General features: G+C 42.1%; 2 protein-coding genes across 2 annotated transcripts; one reads left to right on the top strand and one right to left on the bottom strand.

Annotated features, from left to right (window-relative positions):
• The first annotated feature begins 6,763 nt into the window (after positions 1-6,763).
• LOC137259355 (uncharacterized) lies at positions 6,764-12,236 on the top strand. The gene is made up of 2 exons (XM_067797032.1): positions 6,764-7,297; positions 12,132-12,236. The coding sequence occupies exons 1-2, from the start codon at positions 6,764-6,766 to the stop codon at positions 12,234-12,236; spliced, it is 639 nt and encodes a 212-aa protein (XP_067653133.1).
• A 2,910-nt stretch (positions 12,237-15,146) lies between these two features.
• On the bottom strand, positions 15,147-19,061 carry LOC137259354 (tigger transposable element-derived protein 6-like). Its single transcript, XM_067797031.1, has 2 exons — positions 18,507-19,061; positions 15,147-15,281 (listed from the first exon to the last, which is right to left on the bottom strand). Exons 1-2 carry the CDS (start codon positions 19,059-19,061, stop codon positions 15,147-15,149), a joined length of 690 nt encoding a protein of 229 aa, XP_067653132.1.
• Positions 19,062-20,098: the final 1,037 nt, after the last annotated feature.

The raw sequence follows: 20,098 nt of genomic DNA, 5'->3' as shown, positions 1-20,098 counted from the left end.
AAGTAAGTAGCATAATTACTGTTGCTTACCTAAACTCGTTGGTTCAATAAGTGTTCTTAGCTTATTATTCTTCGTCTCGGTGTCCGGTTTTATTAGATGTCCCTGGTTCGTTGAACAGCTGCTCTCGGCACCTGCCCAGTTCCTTTTGTCCTTTGTTTCAGTCCTGTAGCACATGTCAGTGTCAGCATCCCGTGTGTAGCCAGGTGTTGATACACATGTCACTGGAACGCAAGCAACTGTTTAATCAAGACATTGTACAGATTAATGTACTTTATTCTTTCCACACAACATTTCGGGACCGCTACATAATATTATCCCTTCATCCATTCTCTTCCCACAGAGGCTACTTGTCATATCTTCCTACCTAACCTCTGTTCTAATACGACCCTTTCATGGTGCGAGTGTTCAAGACTCGTGATTGGAGGCAATCGGTTTTAGTTGTGCAATCAACGACCTTGTTTCAAAAGTAATCGTTCGCTAGATCTCGGTAATTTCCGGATGCATCGTGAACACTAGAACCCCTTCCCGAGCGCGATACTCAAATGTTTCTTCTAGACAGAACTCAGACATGTCGTATTTGTTTCTCCACATTGCTTGCATTTGTCAAGTTGAATCTAGAGCGATGTAATACGTGTTCTGACAGAACAAAAGGGAGATAAATCTGCTTCCATTTTTTACCGCTAGGGCATTTTATGAGAAACGCGAAATATGGCCGTATTAGAACAGAGGTTCGTAGGAACATATGACAAGTAACCTCTGTGGGAAGAGAATGCCCTTCATCAGGTCAAGTGATAATTTACGTGATGAATGGATCTGTGATGATCCCAAAACGTTCTAATTATAATTATAATTTTTAAACGTTCTACCATAATAACTAAACTCTACCTATGTTGAAGGATAGATTATTATCAAGTACTGTATGTATCATATTTGATATATATATATATATACAAACGGGTGTCACGTGGGCAACCACGGAAAATCATCCAGAACAGTAGGCAAGTACCCGATTTGAGGATACAGCCATTTATTAAAGCTAAGGAAATGCTGGAGCATGAACAACAAGCCTATCTTCCTATCTATCTGACTATTCATCTGTTGACACTGGTGACACGTGCTGAGTGTATGTGTGTGTGACTAGGGCAGCGCCTGACTACTAACTTAACACCCTAGATATACCATCATAGAAATCTTGAGCTCCCACGTTGCTACGGTTGACAAGTATGTAGGTTGACAGGTTCGTTCTCACTCATCCACCACCCTTTAGTTTTGACAAGGGATTAGATGGGATTAGTTGACACGGGTTAGTGATTACACTGCTCACTCTGAAATTTGGTCCTGGTGGGTGACACTAATCAGCTGATTTGCCCTGTTACAGTGAACAGTGTTCATGAACTTTAATTAAATTGTGTCGATTATGCTATTTGTGTTTTTTTAATTCAGTGAACACTTTTCACTATTACACGATTATAAAATGGTACATGGGGTTCTTTAAGGTCAGTCACGATGGCTAAACAACAGGTTAATGTCCAGTTTATTCCTAATCGTAGAGGTGGTCAGTACTTATATTAGTGTTCCAAAATCACAAGTTTGTAGTTAAAAGAAGACGAGGAACATCTGTCCGTTGGAACTGCGCCCAGAAGAACTGCCATGCCACGGTTAACACCAAAGATAATATTCTCACGTCCTACAGAGACCAGCATAACCATGCATCTGTGGAGAATAGAATCGCTGTAGATTCTTTCTTGGCCAATCTTAAGGACCTTGTCCGAAAAGATTCCAAACCAATTCCATCTCTTTATCAGGAGGAGTTATCAGCATGCACAAAGTAGTCCAGATTTTCCCCAAATGAGTTGGATGAACTGGCCAAGGCCAGCTATATTGTAACCCCGCGGGCGTAGCACAAAACCCGACTCGAGGTGAAAACTGAGATCTGACCAGCAAAAAATTGTGTACATAAAAATACTTGGGTACATAAACGTCTATAACTAACTTATAAGCATATGTACATGTATATGTATGGGAAGAGCGTCACCTCTAATTACATTAGGAGATAAACATCATGTGTTGGCCAATTTCCGGGTGTTATTGAGTATTTGAAGCACGGGAATACATTTGGATCAGCCGGACGTTTCAAATGAAATATTCCCATGCATCAAATACTCAATAACACCTGGAAATTGGCCAACACAATAAGCGGTATACTTCAACGCTTGAGCGGCACAAACTCTTATATCCCTCAAATACAGCGACGGGAGTCACATACACAAAAACCTAGTCACCGCCTCTATGAGCGGGTACATACAAAGATGTTAATTACAATGCATAACACGTGGAGAATAGGAGAGAATCATCCGTGATGAGTAACACTGCATCTGCCAATAAACATATTGCCTGAATACTAATTTTTAAGAGTCACCCGTGGCGAGATATCGCAGCTGAATATTTTGTTAGTTCATAATATTTTTTAAGTTCCAGTTGTAAAAACCGAAAAGTTGGCATCTGTTTCGATGTTTTACAGTCGAAGATAATCTTTTTGAATAGAATAAGAATTATGTTGATTGGGTCATTATTTTTCTATTCGAATCCAAGCAGAATTTGTTTTTTAGTGAACTTTGAATTTGCCTCGAGGTTTTTGTTGAGCCAGTTTTGAAGATTTCGCCACATGTGACTAACCTTGCTACAGTCGTAAAATAAATGTGTTATTGTCTCTATAGAAGCCGAACAATAGCTACACAGGTTATTGTCAACATATTGCATCTTATAGAGTCTATTTTTTGTTGGTAAAATATGATGCAAGAGTTTGTATTGAAACCATTGCAGAGTGGTATCTTCAGAACAACGGAAGGGGATATGGTTGTATTGTTGCCAATAGTTTGTATCAATATTTTTCTCTAGAATTCTATTCCATTTTACGCAATGTTGATTTTTTATTGATTTTGTTTTACAGTACATATTAATTGATCACGTTTCACCTTATCGGGTTTGTTCCCCCATATAAATCGGAAACATTTACCTTGCAAATCCTCAATCAATTTATCCGGAGGGTTAGGAAGAGAGGCAAACAAATGGTTTAGTTTTGGGAGGACAAGCGATTTCAAGACAGTTATCCTGCCCAGTGGGGTTAGGTTTCGAGTTGACCATATTGACATGAGGGATTCGCAATGTCTTAACTTATCGTTGTAGTTAGGGTGCTAGGTAATGTTCAGAGCTCGTCAACACCCCCGTTGTGGACCCGGGGGAACATTTGGTTCCCCAACCAATTTCCCATGGGTTGCGGCCCTGTGTCGGAGGAGGAAGAGATCCTGGTGGTTGAGGGCATGGGGACAGAATCAGTGTTCATATCGCTCAACACACCACTTCGGCCCTGACTTCACGGTCAACTAGACGGGAGGTTGAATGAGCCGGGTCACGCTGGTCATGCTGGTCACGCCAAGCGCTGAGCATTACTATGTGTAATATTGCACACAATTTTGAAAATTATAAAAGGTATATTATTAGGTCTTGGCCGAGTTTTAGACATGCTAATTTTCAATTATACAATTTCAGGTTTTTGCCTACCGTCGGAGGCCCAGAAGGCGGTTGCTGCAAGTCAGAGACCCACTTGTCATTAGCATTGTCCTTGTGATACTCCGTGGTGGGTGGGAAGCTCGGATGATGAAAATCGAAACATTAAACATGGTTTATGAAACCCAAACTAAGAAAACCAAACGTCCCCTTGAAACTGATCCCTTTGATGATGACCACTGACCGTCCAATAGTTCATTTTTGGCCATGTTTTTTAGTGATTAAAGGTGTCTTGTCAACAGTTTCAAAGTTAAACCCTTTCACAACATCGAAGTGTATTCAGGGTATTGCTGGAGAAGTTAAGAAAGTTACAGTCAGGTGCGCTGCTGGTTGAATGTGCTAAAAGACTGCAATCAGCGAACCTTAAGTAAGTTTTGGATACACCGAGAGTTTACTTGCGTTTTCTCACTCCGTTACTATGAACGTAGTGAAAAAATAACTACTTAGTAATTAAATATCTCTTTTGCACGTATGAGTTGGTAATATCGTATCATGAAGTTAAGATAGGTTAGTTGAGATCTTTCTATACATATATGATGAAAGATGCTATCATTATTGCGTACGTGCATGGGAAGGCAATTAGGCCTGGCAGATAGATCATTGAATGACTATTAGTGCATTCCTTCGTAACAATCGGTTTTTCTGATGCCAAAAAAAACTTGTAAAGAGGTCTGAACTTCCAGACAGTTATGCTTCTATAACCAAAACATCAACTGAATCAAGCCATAAAATATCTACCTCATGCACAAGCTGTCAAACAAATTTGACGTTGGTCAAATGTGATTCTCCCCAGATTTCATATCCTACTATATACATCATCTCAAATTACGGAATCACTTCCACGTAAGTCACAAAAGCAGTCAGAGTCATCTTCTGAACTATCCTCAGTCGCAATCATCATCTTACACTCAGCCAGTTGTTACAGGCATATTAAACTGATGTTCACCACGTTCAGGGAAACGATCATCTTCACTGTCTGCAGGTCTCCACGTCTACAGGCCAAGTGAAGGACGTTGTTACCGTCCCCGTCCACCAGTGACACATCAGCCCCTCTACCCACCAGGAACTTTACCACATTCCTGTGTCCCTTCCATGCTGCCCGCATCACCGGTGTCCAGCTCCACTGTCCTCTATAGTTAATATCCACGTCACCCTCGGCCAGGATCCGCTTCACTCTCTCCAGGTCACCGTTCTCGCTGGCGTCGTAGAGGTCGCGGCCTGCTGCTGGTGATGGAGTCGCTGTAACACAAGGTGAACTGTGTACACCAGACATCTTTGTCACACATCTACCCTGTTTACATCATGTTGATACGCGACTCGTACATAGCTACCTCATTTAAACAATTCTAAGGCTGACAACAATCCAACATGACGGGAATGTCAACATGTGGTTGAACAATCCTCAGTCGCAATCATCATCTTACACTCAGCCAGTTGTTACAGGCATATTAAACTGAAGAATGAGGCATCAAAAAACAAAGTGGAAGATCCCCGAAAGGCTCGGAAAATAGAATTCAGCTACACAACAAATATGGATCTTATCTCGAGGACATGGGTGTGCCTGAAAACGTCCATTCTAGGGAACATAGCCTGTCGCCCTCCAAAAAGGTTCGGGGTAGATCCGCAATAAATCATCCCCAAAGAGAGTTTCTTCTTATAATATTATACTGTTGAACTGCAGAGGGCTAAAGAATAATTTCAGTGATTTGCAGCTATTAATTCAGGACATTATTCCATCAGCAATCTGTCTGCAGGAGACATATTTAAAGCAGATACTTTTGACCTACGCCATTTAAATGCCTACCATTCTTTTTCACCCCCGGGCGAGAGGGTCACTGGATGAGCTTCTATCCTTATAAACCAGAATATTATTCAGAGCCCTATTAAGTCTTTGAATGTCATTTAGAAGTGAAAATACATAAGAATGAAGATTTTTATGGATATCAACTTCTTTATGAGAGAACACAACGTTTCGGAGTTAATGCTTACTCCTTCATCAGGTGATAGAGAAAGGGATACAGAGGTGTATTTATATGTACAGGTAAAACAATAACAAAGTAACAAGTGGAATGAGTTAACGAAAGCTAGTATAAACAAGCACTGATAGGAAGCCGATAGTTAAGATAACAATGATGGAAGCCAATGGTAATGCATTACAGTTGATTGGATATGTTTACATAACATGATTGGGGATAAGGGTGGAAGCCAATGGTGATACATTACGCATGATAGGATGATGTACATAACACACAATAGGGGGTGAGCATGTTTACATGAGGATTGGTGATGTACAAACACAAGTATGTACTCGGGTAGATAGGCTATACATGAATTACATCGATAGAATGTACACAGGTAGATGAGATTAATTTATCAATAAGTCCCAGGCACTTGGTAGGTACACTCCTTGGTCGCGGTTGATGGCTGGTTTCTGTCTCCGGATCTCGATGGCCTCTTGCAGTTTCCTTTGGCGCCAGTTGTTGTTGTTGGTAGATAGTATCCTAGTGTCCTCCCATCGAATTGAGTGTTCAGGGTTCTTGAGTATGTGTTCAGAGATGGCCGATTTCTGGTCGAGTTTCCTGACTGAGGTCTGATGTTCCTTCATTCTGGTGTTGATTGGTCTCAGCGTTTCTCCAATGTATAGGTCGCCACAGTTGCAAGGGATCTGGTAGATGCATCCTCTCGGGTTAGGGTGTTCACAGCTGGGTCCTTTACCGTTGGCTTTTAGGTAGGTCTTGATGGTCTTGCCACTGGAGAAGGTGACATCGATGCTGGCTTTGGTCTTGATGAGGCGTGATATTTGATGACTGATGGGGCCAAGGTAGGGTATGGTTACTCTGATGGGTGATGGAGAAGGTTTGGGGCGGGGTTCTCGGTCCTTAAGGGTCTTGTTGATGGTGGCTGTGACGAGCTGGGGAGGGTAACCGTTGAGTGTGGTGAATGTCTTTCTGAGGTGGTCCAGTTCATTGTTTAGGGCATCGGGGTGGCAGAGGGCTTTGGCACGTCTGGTAAGGGTGGCGATGATAGCTTGCTTGATCTGAGGGTGGTGGCAGGAGTTGTAGTGGATGTACTGGTCGGTGTGCGTCGGCTTGCGGTAAACTGAGGTTCTAAGTCCATCGTCTGTGGTGTGGAGGGATACATCAAGGAAGGGCAGGTGTTGGTTGGTCTCAGTCTCCATGGTGAACTTGATTCTTGGATGTTGGTCGTTGAGGTGGTTGAGGAGCTCATTGGGGTCGTTGTCAGAAGCCACCTACAAGACACCCTCGAGTCTGACCTCTACCACAAGACCCAGTCCTTAGCAGAGAAGACCAAGCAGCACCTCCATGAGAAAGTGAAAACTACCCACATCACCAAGTTCACCCAGTTACAACGTCCTTCCACCTCCAACATTCCCGAAGCTGACAACAACAACACCATCCTCAAGACAGTCATCAACCTCAGCAGCAAGCCTCTCACACCATCTCAGACATCCCTCCTTGCTAAAGGCCTGAAGTATGTCCCAGTCGCCGCCAAGATCAACACAGATGCCTTCATCGCCAGCATTGAAAGTGGACTTCAACAACTGGCTCCCAATGGCAACGTAGACTACCTCCGACACCAGATTATAGACACCATCAAGCAAGCTCCCAAGCCCCGCCCCAACCTCACGCACCAAGAGAGACAGTCCATCACCGAACTCAAGAAGGATGACAGCATCACCATCACCGAAGCTGACAAGGGCAAAGCAGCAGTCATCATGGACACCCCGGAATTCCTCCAGCTCGTCAACAACAGCCTCTCAGACACCACCACCTACCTCAACATCAAGAAAGATCCGACGGCCAGACTGGAAAGACAACACAAGAAAACCCTGAAGGACCTCCATGAGAAGAGAGAAATCAACGACATCATCTTCAACCAGCTGAACCCTATCAACTCCCAAGCCCCATACGGAAGAGCCACCATCAAGATCCACAAGAACCCGCCCAAAGCCCGGATCCTAGTCTGCTCAAGAGGTTCAGTTTTCTACAACACCGCCCAGTTCCTCACACGTCTCCTCGCTCCACTTGGCAAAGATGGCAAGTCCTACATCAGCGACTCTTCATCCTTTGTCAACCAGCTGAAAGAATCCAACCCCACAGGCACCATGGTCAGCTACGACGTCGTGGACCTCTTCACCAACATCCCACTAGAAGAAGCCCTGAACATCCTTCGCAGCAAGTTAGCCAACCGGATAGATGACTTGGACACCCAGCTCACCATAGACAGCATCATCAACCTCGCCCGCAGCTGCTTTGACACCTCCTACTTCACATTCAATGGTAAGATATACAAGCAGATCCACGGTCTCCCCATGGGCTCACCTCTTTCTCCTCTCATTACAGAAATCTTCATGACCTCCTTCGAGGAAGCAGCCCTCTCCACAGCTCCGTTCCAGCCCCTCTGTTGGTACCGCAAAGTCGACGACACCTTCACCACCATCGCCTATGACAACGACCCCAATGAGCTCCTCAACCACCTCAACGACCAACATCCAAGAATCAAGTTCACCATGGAGACTGAGACCAACCAACACCTGCCCTTCCTTGATGTATCCCTCCACACCACAGACGATGGACTTAGAACCTCAGTTTACCGCAAGCCGACGCACACCGACCAGTACATCCACTACAACTCCTGCCACCACCCTCAGATCAAGCAAGCTATCATCGCCACCCTTACCAGACGTGCCAAAGCCCTCTGCCACCCCGATGCCCTAAACAATGAACTGGACCACCTCAGAAAGACATTCACCACACTCAACGGTTACCCTCCCCAGCTCGTCACAGCCACCATCAACAAGACCCTTAAGGACCGAGAACCCCGCCCCAAACCTTCTCCATCACCCATCAGAGTAACCATACCCTACCTTGGCCCCATCAGTCATCAAATATCACGCCTCATCAAGACCAAAGCCAGCATCGATGTCACCTTCTCCAGTGGCAAGACCATCAAGACCTACCTAAAAGCCAACGGTAAAGGACCCAGCTGTGAACACCCTAACCCGAGAGGATGCATCTACCAGATCCCTTGCAACTGTGGCGACCTATACATTGGAGAAACGCTGAGACCAATCAACACCAGAATGAAGGAACATCAGACCTCAGTCAGGAAACTCGACCAGAAATCGGCCATCTCTGAACACATACTCAAGAACCCTGAACACTCAATTCGATGGGAGGACACTAGGATACTATCTACCAACAACAACAACTGGCGCCAAAGGAAACTGCAAGAGGCCATCGAGATCCGGAGACAGAAACCAGCCATCAACCGCGACCAAGGAGTGTACCTACCAAGTGCCTGGGACTTATTGATAAATTAATCTCATCTACCTGTGTACATTCTATCGATGTAATTCATGTATAGCCTATCTACCCGAGTACATACTTGTGTTTGTACATCACCAATCCTCATGTAAACATGCTCACCCCCTATTGTGTGTTATGTACATCATCCTATCATGCGTAATGTATCACCATTGGCTTCCACCCTTATCCCCAATCATGTTATGTAAACATATCCAATCAACTGTAATGCATTACCATTGGCTTCCATCATTGTTATCTTAACTATCGGCTTCCTATCAGTGCTTGTTTATACTAGCTTTCGTTAACTCATTCCACTTGTTACTTTGTTATTGTTTTACCTGTACATATAAATACACCTCTGTATCCCTTTCTCTATCACCTGATGAAGGAGTAAGCATTAACTCCGAAACGTTGTGTTCTCTCATAAAGAAGTTGATATCCATAAAAATCTTCATTCTCAGAGCCCTATTATTCTTAATATTGTCTCCAGGCTGTTGCCGTGCGACTTACTTTACACGTTGCACTCATACTATGCTCTTTATATATCTCACCGTCTTCCACACTTCAGAAGACCGAACTTCAAAATTTGTATAACCAACTCCCAAAACCCTGTGTTATTATTGCCAAAACCCACGCTGGGGTAGTGAAACTACTAATGATAAAGGTAAAATACAAAGGAATGGAAAAATGCAGAACACTATTTCCGTTGACACCCCAATTTAAGATTTTAAATGCTAAACCACGGTGTACTTTTAATCAAAGTAACGCCAATCTTGGCTATGTGTCTACATTCCTTGGTCGTCAACATCAGGATAGGTAGTATCAAGAGGACGTTTTGTTTTCTTGAGGGGAGTTTCGTCGGCCATGGTAAGTTTATATTGTTTCATCATCCGAGCTGCCCACCCACCACGGAGTATCACAAGGACAATGCTAAGAGCAGGCGGGTTTCCAGCCAACAGCACCAAGGATACCCGTAGGATATACTCAAGCAGAATAATACAAAGCTAAGGTATTATTCCACCTGATTGGCCCATGAGCCACTGCTTTCTGGATATAGTGTTTAAATTAAATGCCAGAGGGCGTCACCAGTTGTATTATAAACCGACAGTGACGTCACTCTACTGTTCCTGAGGGACACGTTTTCTCGTAATATCCCGCACATCTGATACAATCTCGCTTCCTCGGTCAATTATCATAATACTGTCCCTCTGCCCTGGGCATTATCATAATAACGTCCCTCTGCCCCGGAACTGTGAAGTATTACTCGTTTTGAAGTCTGTTATCACCTTAAGTTGTCATCACTAAACCTGATCGTAAAATATGATATTATTGACAATTAGTGCCTGGTTTCAAACACGCACCCCTTCGCTTACTTGTACTAGCTTGGCGCTCTTGTCCGCTAGGTTCAGAAGGATCGATGTGAAGAGTGTGATTGTTTATCAGTATGAGCCGTGTGTTCCTCGCAAGACGGGTAGCTCGTGCAAGGCGACGCGTCGGCTGCCAGTCTCATTCCAGTCTCATTCCAGTTGACTTCATCAGTGAGTGGGTTAATATTTAACGTCACCTCGGAAATATTTCAGCCATAACGTGACGAGAACAATCAGTCGTCATCATTAAGGTTATGAATTACTAAACCTGTTGACAGTAAACAGTAAAATGCTATTGTATCACAGAGACGGTAGAACCAACAGATATTCATAAAACAATGGCATTATATGAAGAGAACAAGACAAATATGAACGTGGGCCATATAGATCACCAGCAATTATAGGTACATGCAGATCACCGTACTTGGGACCATGAGGACTTACATTACTTTTGCTACCTGCATGGACCCTAGTTGGAAGTTGGATGTAAATCATCCCTTCAGCCAGTGGCGATTGTAGAAACAAGTTTGCAATAACAATAATCCTTCGTTTAAAAATCGGGCAAACTTAATTTTAGCATTGACTGTTTTGGACAAGGACAATAGTTTTACGATATTTTAGCTCTCATCGAGGATACATGATCGAAGATACTAACAATCAGAGAAACTTCCATGGATAAAATATTTTCCATCTTTAAAAATCATTTAACAAATTTAATTATTTTAATAATGCAATAATAAATGAGAACTAGCATTACAAAAAGGATCCTTCATTGTTTGTGATTTCAAGTATTTATCCCTTGTCATGGAATATTCAACACGAGGAATACCAAATATTGAATTTCATCAATGAATACCAAATATTGAAATTATATCTAAATTATATCTTCGGTCGGTTTATAATATAAGGGTAACGCTATTTTTCAGGGCATTATCATTTGCAGAAGCCCGAGGTCTTTCATTAACTGACCGAAGGCTTCTGCAAATGATAATGCCCTAAAAAATAGCCCTAAAAAATAGCTTTTAAACATCGGTTTAAAAGCATTTACTGCCAACAACAAAACGACGGGGGTCACTGACACACATTTTACAAACATAGACACGTCATAGAACAACATAGATGACGTCACTATTGAAAGTGACATTCGACCTTGACCTCTGCTCATACTACCAGCCGCCATTGTTTTCAGTGATCAACGACGTTAGACTTCAAGTCGATATTTTCATTGCTGTATGTTGTCATTTATGGTACAATTGTTATGGTTGGCAGAGGCAGGAAAGTGCATAATGGCACAAGCGCATGTGACGAATGTTTGCCAGATATATGGTCAATAATGAAAACAAGTTCAAACGAGCCGTAGGTGATGAACTTCAACAGCTGAGCTACTTATGACGTCACCTAACAACGGGCTTGATAAGCATTTTGCGGGCATTATCACGTTACAGTGGACCGCTCATTTCTGATAACGTGCGGTCGTTTTAATGATAATTCTATCCTTTTAGCTATAAGATGGATATAACATGACCCTTGGGCATTATTGAAAAGTGAGCCTTCTTCCCTTGAAAATGTTCATTGGTGTTCGGTCCTTGGGCATTTCCCGAGGGACGCGTTATAACCTATAGTAAGAAAATGTTCACTTCAACAATTTCCACATGTTCGTTTCACTGTTTCATTCTTTCTACGAGTTTTGAATTGCTTAACATAAGTGATCCTTCATCCGACACAATATATCCTGTCATATCAGCAAACGAGTGATCATGGTTTCGCATACAGAAACCATACTCATCTATTATTGTGTTCCATGGTTATAAAAACACAATGTCTTATAGAATTTGGTTTATAGTCAGATATGTATTGTCTTGGTCAGGCTTGGGTATTGATACAAGAGTGGCATGACGCTACGAAGAAGGAACGTGTCCTGTTGTCCAACACGCAGAAGGTTCTGGGAATTCCCAAAGAGAATTACACGTGAAACGCTTCAGATGAAGGATTCAAACACATCACAGGACTCCTTCATTTTGTCTTTGGATATTTTGATACTCACTGGTACATATATCGATTCAATCTTTGTCCTGTGAACAGGCAATTTGAAAGATGAAAGAAACCTGTTGTTCGGTTTCAGTGTTACCTGAACTGGCTTTCAAATGTAATATATTAATTATAAAATCAATATTTTGTTTTGACTTTACTTTTCAAAACTCTATGAAGGAAACACGGATCATAACGTAGCTATGGTTCATGCATGGTTGCGATTCCATCAAAGGATTTCTTCGCTGAACTAGTCTGTCTGCGAAAGCAGTATTGCCAAGGTTGGACCACGGAGATGCTATCTCTCTCAAGACTGCTCTTCAGGTATATCTACTGCATGAGTCTCACTGTGTTTTCTTCCATCACTGATTCCTACTTCTCTATCAACGCTCGACGTCTTATAGAGTATGATAACAGGAAGATTGCAGAGTCTCAAATCCACACTTTCACAGTTAGGAGCATGATCCACTGTCTTAATGCATGTTCTGAAGAGACGTACTGCGTGAGTTTTCATTTCCATTTGGGCGGGCGAACATGTGTTACTCTCCGCGAACGTTTCAGAAGTGTCACAACGCAGACGGTTGCTGCCCCTGGATATAAGCTGTTCCAGACTGACAAAGGTAAGTACAGGGTTTGATGTTCTTCCCCCCAAAAAAGAAACTTCACATTATTTGTTCAGGGCACTATAAAAAACAGGATATTAAACGAGCTTCCCATTTCATATCAAGTTTATGTCCCGAGTGGAATAATTTTGGTTTGTCACGAGCAAAATTATTTCACGAGGGACATAAACTTGATATGAAAGGGAACGAGTTTTGTATCCTGTTTATTACCCGCATTCTACAACGTGAAAATATCGTTAAAATATATTATACCGAACCATGTAAATAGAGGATACTAAACGACCTTCCGTGTAATACCATTTTTAGTAAACGAGTTAATGATTTGGTATCAAACGAGCGAAAGCGAGTTTGATACTAAATCTTTAACGAGTTTAATAAACATGATATTTCACGGAGACGAGTTTAGTATTCTGTTTATTACTCGCCACCATAAATCGACAGAAACTGCCGTGAAATTCCCTACAGTGTGACCACTCTCAGCTTTCCGCGAGTCAAGCAAGGGTTAGTAAAATTGCGACATCGGCATTAGCATTGTGACGTCACAAGTTGAACTTTGAACCATTTTGACGTCATACGTCAAGCGGTATTACACTAGTGTAATATTGCTGTAAAAATATTACACCGTAGTACCTTCAACGGGTGAGTAATAACGCAGATTAATACATCATATTGGTGATTGGAATGTCAACCGCTTCATTACATGAAAACGTACGCTGCGTAGAGGCAATGTATTCCCTATGCGCCGCCTAATCATAAGAAAATAAACAAAATAAGACGGAATCAAGTCGTAATCAAAATTTAATTCTTCACAGCTGAGGATTTGTTTTCAAAAGCAATAATGTAATTCATCAAAACACTTGCGAAGTGTAAATATTTTGAACTTGACTACGTGACGTAAGTCTTGCCTGAACGTCAGTCGGCCATCACTGTCGGGCTAGTCGTCATGTTGAGAAGTGTTCTCAAAGAAGAAGATTATAGGGAGCATTTGATAAGGAGCGGCAAACTCAACAGCAAAGATGAATGTGAATAATAGGGAAATGTACGTCTCAAATAGTTGAGCTTAATGTTCTTCATTGGAGGACAAGCTACTGTAAATAATTCGGCGAAGCTTTGCGCAGGATGCCAGTGACGCCTTGTCATCTCAGCTTGGAATTCCCACTTTTTGAGATACGATGTTTATGTTGAAGACTCCATCGAAAATTGGGTCTGTAAACACAGGCTACAACCTCGAACGAAGACGATTTCAAGCATATTTTGTTCAGATTCTGGGAAGTGCTTTCGACCCCTACAGGAGAAACCACGGGAGGCATGGCAGTAACAATATGTTTGTGCGGGAGGACGCGAATGCATGCGGCTGACTGGCAGTGATAGAGATACAAGAGCGCCGCTCGTCTTTTGATGTTGTGTGTTACTGTGCAGTCCTGACAACATACACGCAGAAGGTGTTCGATCTCTTGATAACAATCACAACTCTGCCAACCGATTGCCCATCAATTTTGACGAAATCAATAACTTTTACGGTCGACGCCATATTTGTTTACACTCATGAGAATCCTACTAGACGTATTTGTTTACTTATTTTTATGGATTGTTTTATTTTCGTTTTTGTTACAGAAAATTGAGGTATTATAGAATTGAAAATAATGCTGGTGACCACACTAAATGAAATAAATTTTATCTAATTCCATAGAAGTGTTTTCGGTTTACATGCTATCAGGTGTGAAAACGTTTGAATGAAAATGATGAAAGTAGTACCAGTAATGTCAAAGTTCACGTATTAGCCAATCAAATCACTCCAAGATGTTATGACACACCTTTACGAAGTACCACATGGGTAATAGAAGCTGTTCCAGACTGACAAATGTAAGTACAGGGTTTTTTATTAGTTCATTACCGTGATTTGTGTGATGTACTCGATGCACTGACAGTGCCACAATTAGTTCCATTAGGTTACACCGCTGTTCCAAAACATGGGCATACAGAATGTCAAGTCACAACAACAAAAATTCGAAATTTCTCAGTTCAATATTGTGTATGGCCGCCCCGCGCATTCACCACTGGCAAACACCGTCTCTTCATCGACTGACTGATGCTTGTGAACACGTGGTTGGGGATTCTGCGCCATTGCTCTTGCAAAGGCAGCGGTGAGTTCCTGCAAATGCTGAGGTTGGTTCCTAAGACTGTGAAGCCTTCTCCCAAGTGGATTAAGGTCAGGGGACTTCAGTGGCTAGTCAATGACGTTCATGCCAGCGTTTTGAAGGAAATTTCGCAGTATGCGACCGAGCATTATCCTGCTGGAACTGTAGACCTGGGCCATGAGCCGTCACCCCGCACCATGCAACTTCCGCCCCCGAATCGCCCCGAACCTGTACACAACATCAGGCATACCGTTCTCCAGACTCTGTGCCTGCCGTCCGCGAATCTGAGGGTAAACCTGGATTCATCGCTAAAGGCGACTCGATTCTAGTCTCTTGGTCCTTCGGAGGTGACGTTGGGCCCACAGCAGACGTTGGCGTTGATGAAACGGCGTCGTTATTGGCCCACGATATGGACGTCGAGAATGGGGGTTTGAAGCCCGCAACCGATTTTGAATGGTTTGTGAGGACAGTCGACCTCCAAATATCTCAGCCCTGGTTCGTGTAGCCGGCAGAAATATGTCACGTAGGTGACGTAGGACGATTTGACGGTCTTCTACTCGTGATGTCACATGTGGACGACCTGACCTTGGGCGATCAGAAGTGGTGCCAGTTTGTTGTAGACGACTTCGCAAGTCATAAACAGTATGACGGCTGCATCCCATTGCTCTTGCGACGTCAATAACTAACCCCCCCGCTTGCAACATGCCAACGGCACGTTCAAGTTGCACATTTGACAATCGTGGCATTTAAAGTACCGTTAGAACTGTGGTTTAAAAGCGTTGTCTTCAATGCAAACACGTGCAAATGAAGAAAACTTTGATGCGAAGATCACGCGATCAACTGCACGTGCAAAACCTGAGTTGGCACTAACGTCATTTGCACGACCAATGGATGGGTTTGAGTGAGTGTTGCTAACGTTTTCCTATCGAATGATAGGAATCCCATTTCGAATACACAGCTGTATCATCAGAGAAATATTGTTCATTATTTTTTAAAATTACATTTTGTGAAGTTTCTTTTTTGACTCAGTATATTTTAAAACGACCCTGCTACCATTTAATGTGATATGTTTTGGACATATATCCTTATTCATACTGTAATTGTAAAACGGCCCGAGTCCTAGTGCAAAAGAAGTGGGACATGCAAGTATGTATCAATAAATTGCATGAAATTAAACCAAGTCTCGGTTACAGCTACTCAGGTTTGGCATCGTCCTTGCCTGAAAGCGCGTCGATGTCCTTATACATGATATCATGGTTCTGTTTCATGGCGTTTAGCTTACTATGAACATTCCAGTTTTTCACACTTGGGATTGATTCTGTACGCATCGATCTTTAGCTCTGAAATTTGAGTGTTTAAGTTTGAAACAGCGTTGCGAATATCAGATTTCATGTCCCTTATTTCTGCCAGTACTGTTGCCTCTACATCTTCGAGAGTTGTTTGTCCCGGTGTGTCTCCATATTGTTGGAGACCCGTGAAGTTTCAGGTTAGAATAGGTCTTCAGCAACCCATGCTTGCTATAAAAGACCACTGTGCTTGTCGTAAAAGGCGACTAACGGATCGGTTTGTCAGGCTCCCTGACTTGGTTGAAACGTGACATCGATTCTCCGTTGCACAGGTCGATGCTCATGATGTCAATCACTTGATTGTCTCGTCCAGACTCGATTACATGTGCTCACCCAGTCACTCTAAAGATATGCTCAGTCGACACTCATTCTCTATTCTGGAAGCACAGTAAAAACTGCCATGACCATCACGGAACGCCCTCAGGGACACATGTGTTTGCAAGGTCGCGTGACAAAATTGTGTCACATGAAACACAAAGGAATTTTTTTTCATTCGATAAGGGATAAAATTCAAAATGCAAAAGTACACATTGATTACGGGTGAGGCTGACGGCGATAAGTGTGCAGCGAGCAGCAAAGCGCACAGTATGATGCGATGTGGCATATCGGAGCTGTTCTCACATGTTGTGTGGGGCATGTACCTGTCAAAGTGGCTGACAAAAAGTCCTGATTCTAACCCTGCGTGATGCTAGATCCTCCAATTTATGCTCAGAACGATACACAGAGTGTTCACCTATCACCCCATAGCATTAGAGGTGAGAAGTGTCCTCACCTTTTAATGTTAAATACAAATTCACAGAGACTACAGGAATGTTGATGTGTATTTCGAGGGTAGGTAACCCAAACCACTTTACGATGAAAGAACGATGGTCAAACGTGTACTGATTTTGCTAGCAGAATGAATAAATATTTCAGTGCCAAAACAATTAAGGATCTTTTTGTAATGTACATCATTATTTAATAATTCGGTCATAAAACCAAATTAATTTGACTGATAAATTTAGAGTTATATGCTTTGCAGATAAATGTTTGTTTTTGTTTCCTTTCTGTATTGGTGGTTTAAATTAGAAGATGATATCGTAATGGGCTCTGTCCCCAAAGAGTGTTGAAAGTATTACTGTCCCCCTGAAAGGATAGGTAAGGACGAAAACATTCGAGATAAAAGTAGGTCTATCAAACATTTAATGCATAGAGAATAGATGCTGATATCATAAAAACTCTGTATTCCATGTCCCCCACCCCCCAAATGTCAAGTACACACGGGACTAATAAGATATTTACAAGCTTGTAAGGATGAGACTTTTTACAAGCTATTTACAAAATTGTATATACGCGACTCATAAAGAAATTGTAATTGTTTTACAAGTGCTTCAACATAAGCATAAACTGGCTGTACCAGACCTACAACATGCCCCCAAACTACCAATTTTAAATTCACACTTTGCAAGATTCACAGTCAGTTTTGCTTTATACAGTCTTTTGAATAAAGCATGGATTCTCTTCAGATGGTCTTCCCTCTCCATATCATAATTAACGACATCAACCATTTCCGCGTCTACACCATACAGTCATGGTGATCTACCTTCAGTCGTTGGCGATCTATAACCAGTTTTTATATTGTGTTGTCCAAATAGTGAAATTAGTTTTAACTTTCCGCCCTAATTTTAAATATAACTGTAATATTCTAGTTGTTTTACTGCCCTTCACCAACAGGATTTTATAATATACATATACAGTAATATTTGTTTATAACGAACTCAAAGGGACTGTTGTTTTCAGTTCGTTGTAAGCGAGGTTCGTTCTAAGCGATTCGGGAATGTTCGTGAATATTCGGAAATTACCAAGAATCGTCACCACGCCACTGGTTTCAGACAAGATCATGTTCACACGGAAAATAAAATAAGACAAAACCAACGAACATATAATTGTCATGGATCGTTCATTTCATCATCGATCATGTATTTTATTATGCATCTTTAACAAAATCGGTAATTTTGGTTTGAACACGAGCAGACATTTGAATAGATTCCAGAGCTTGCATACAATCATTAATATTATCAAAGACAGACAACGGCACATTTGGTCTTGACAAGAAAAAGTCGCTCACATGTTTTAAACATGTGGCCGCCTCTGTTGTCGTCTTCACTTCCATTTCTGCCACTGTCTCACTGTCATCTTCATCACTATCAACTGTTTCATTGTCTTTCTTAACGGACATAACTATATCTTCATCTGTAAGTCGTTCTGTGGTCACAATGTTTTCATCTGCATTCAAAAAATCTTCGAGTGTCACCTCTGCCGGTACATTAGCAATGTCAGTCACTTCTCCCCACATTCCACGCAAGTTTGCAAGGGGTATGCCATCTTCATCCAATTCAGAATGATCCATGTCATTTTCGTCCGGTAACTTGAACCCTCCCTTTCTAAAGCAGTTGACGATGCATTGAGAGGTCACGTGACACCAGGCTCGGTGGATGTTAGTGATTGCAGACAGCAATGTCACTTCGTATTCCTCCATCTTGTCATAGGCACAAATCAGATCTGTCATCATCTGTTTCCTATAGTTACTTTTAAGCGAGGCAATGATCCCTTGATCCATCGGTTGAATTCTCGATGTAGTATTCGGTGGTATTGCACAACCTCTTTTGCCTATAATGGCCATCGTGACATATTCTGTGTCGCAAATATTTTGGCAAAAAGATATGGACGATAATTTCTCACTCTAACGGGGAGAATGGTCACCTCTCGAAATGGCACTTAACGTTTGCCTCAGCTCGTCACCTGACCAGTGTAGCCAATATGACTGACGCTTAGTTTTTGTTTAAGATTGAGCCCGGTTATTTTCAACAGTTGATTATATTTACTGAATGTTGTGACAACGGGAAACCTACACCTAGAGGATGTTACCTATTCTGTCACTTCGGTTTAAGTCAAGTAATTGTTCTTAGCGTCAGTATTAGTAGATTTGTAGTAATGCATCCAGTCGGCATGTTATAGCTTAGTGGTCTCAATTCTCAGTACACAGGGAGGAAAGACTAAATTCTGTCTCTAAAAACTTTTTTCACTTATTAGTTTAATTTTTCAAGGGACATATACCTTTAGTTGAAATGTGTTGACAAGCAACAGTGATAGTTTCATAATTTTTAACAAAACTGTTAAGGTGTATTTGAGGTGAGTGAAAAATGTGACATATTGCCGATCTGATCTGATCCGCCACTGAAATCGCTCTTGGCGTTGTGTGAACATTTCTAACTATTGTTCTGAAAACTCAACTCTCTCTAAACACCCTTCGTCTTCTAATTATGCGCCTAAATTCCAACAATATTAAAAACAACAAGAAAAGAAAATTTGAATTCTGATTACTGGGACGAATAAATACAGCTACAGGAGCTGATAAGAAACATTATCAACTCCTAAAGCACTTACCAGAATCCTGTGTACAAACTCTTTTACATATTTTGTTTGGATAATATGTGGACCTCGGGTAACTTTCCTCCCCCATGGTATGACCCAATCGCGGACCTCGGGTAACTTTCCTCCCCCATGGTATGACCCAATCGCGGACCTCGGGTAACTTTCCTCCCCCATGGTATGACCCAATCGCAATACCAGTACCTAAATCTGGACGTGAACATACGGATCTATCAAATTATCGACCAATTTCACTAACTAGCTGTGTTTGCAAGACCCTGAAACGCA

Source organism: Haliotis asinina, chromosome 13, assembly GCF_037392515.1.
Source record: "Haliotis asinina isolate JCU_RB_2024 chromosome 13, JCU_Hal_asi_v2, whole genome shotgun sequence".
NCBI lineage: Eukaryota > Metazoa > Mollusca > Gastropoda > Lepetellida > Haliotidae > Haliotis > Haliotis asinina.
The sequence above is the reverse complement of the archived record's forward strand: the minus strand, read 5'-3'. Positions and strand labels throughout refer to the sequence as shown.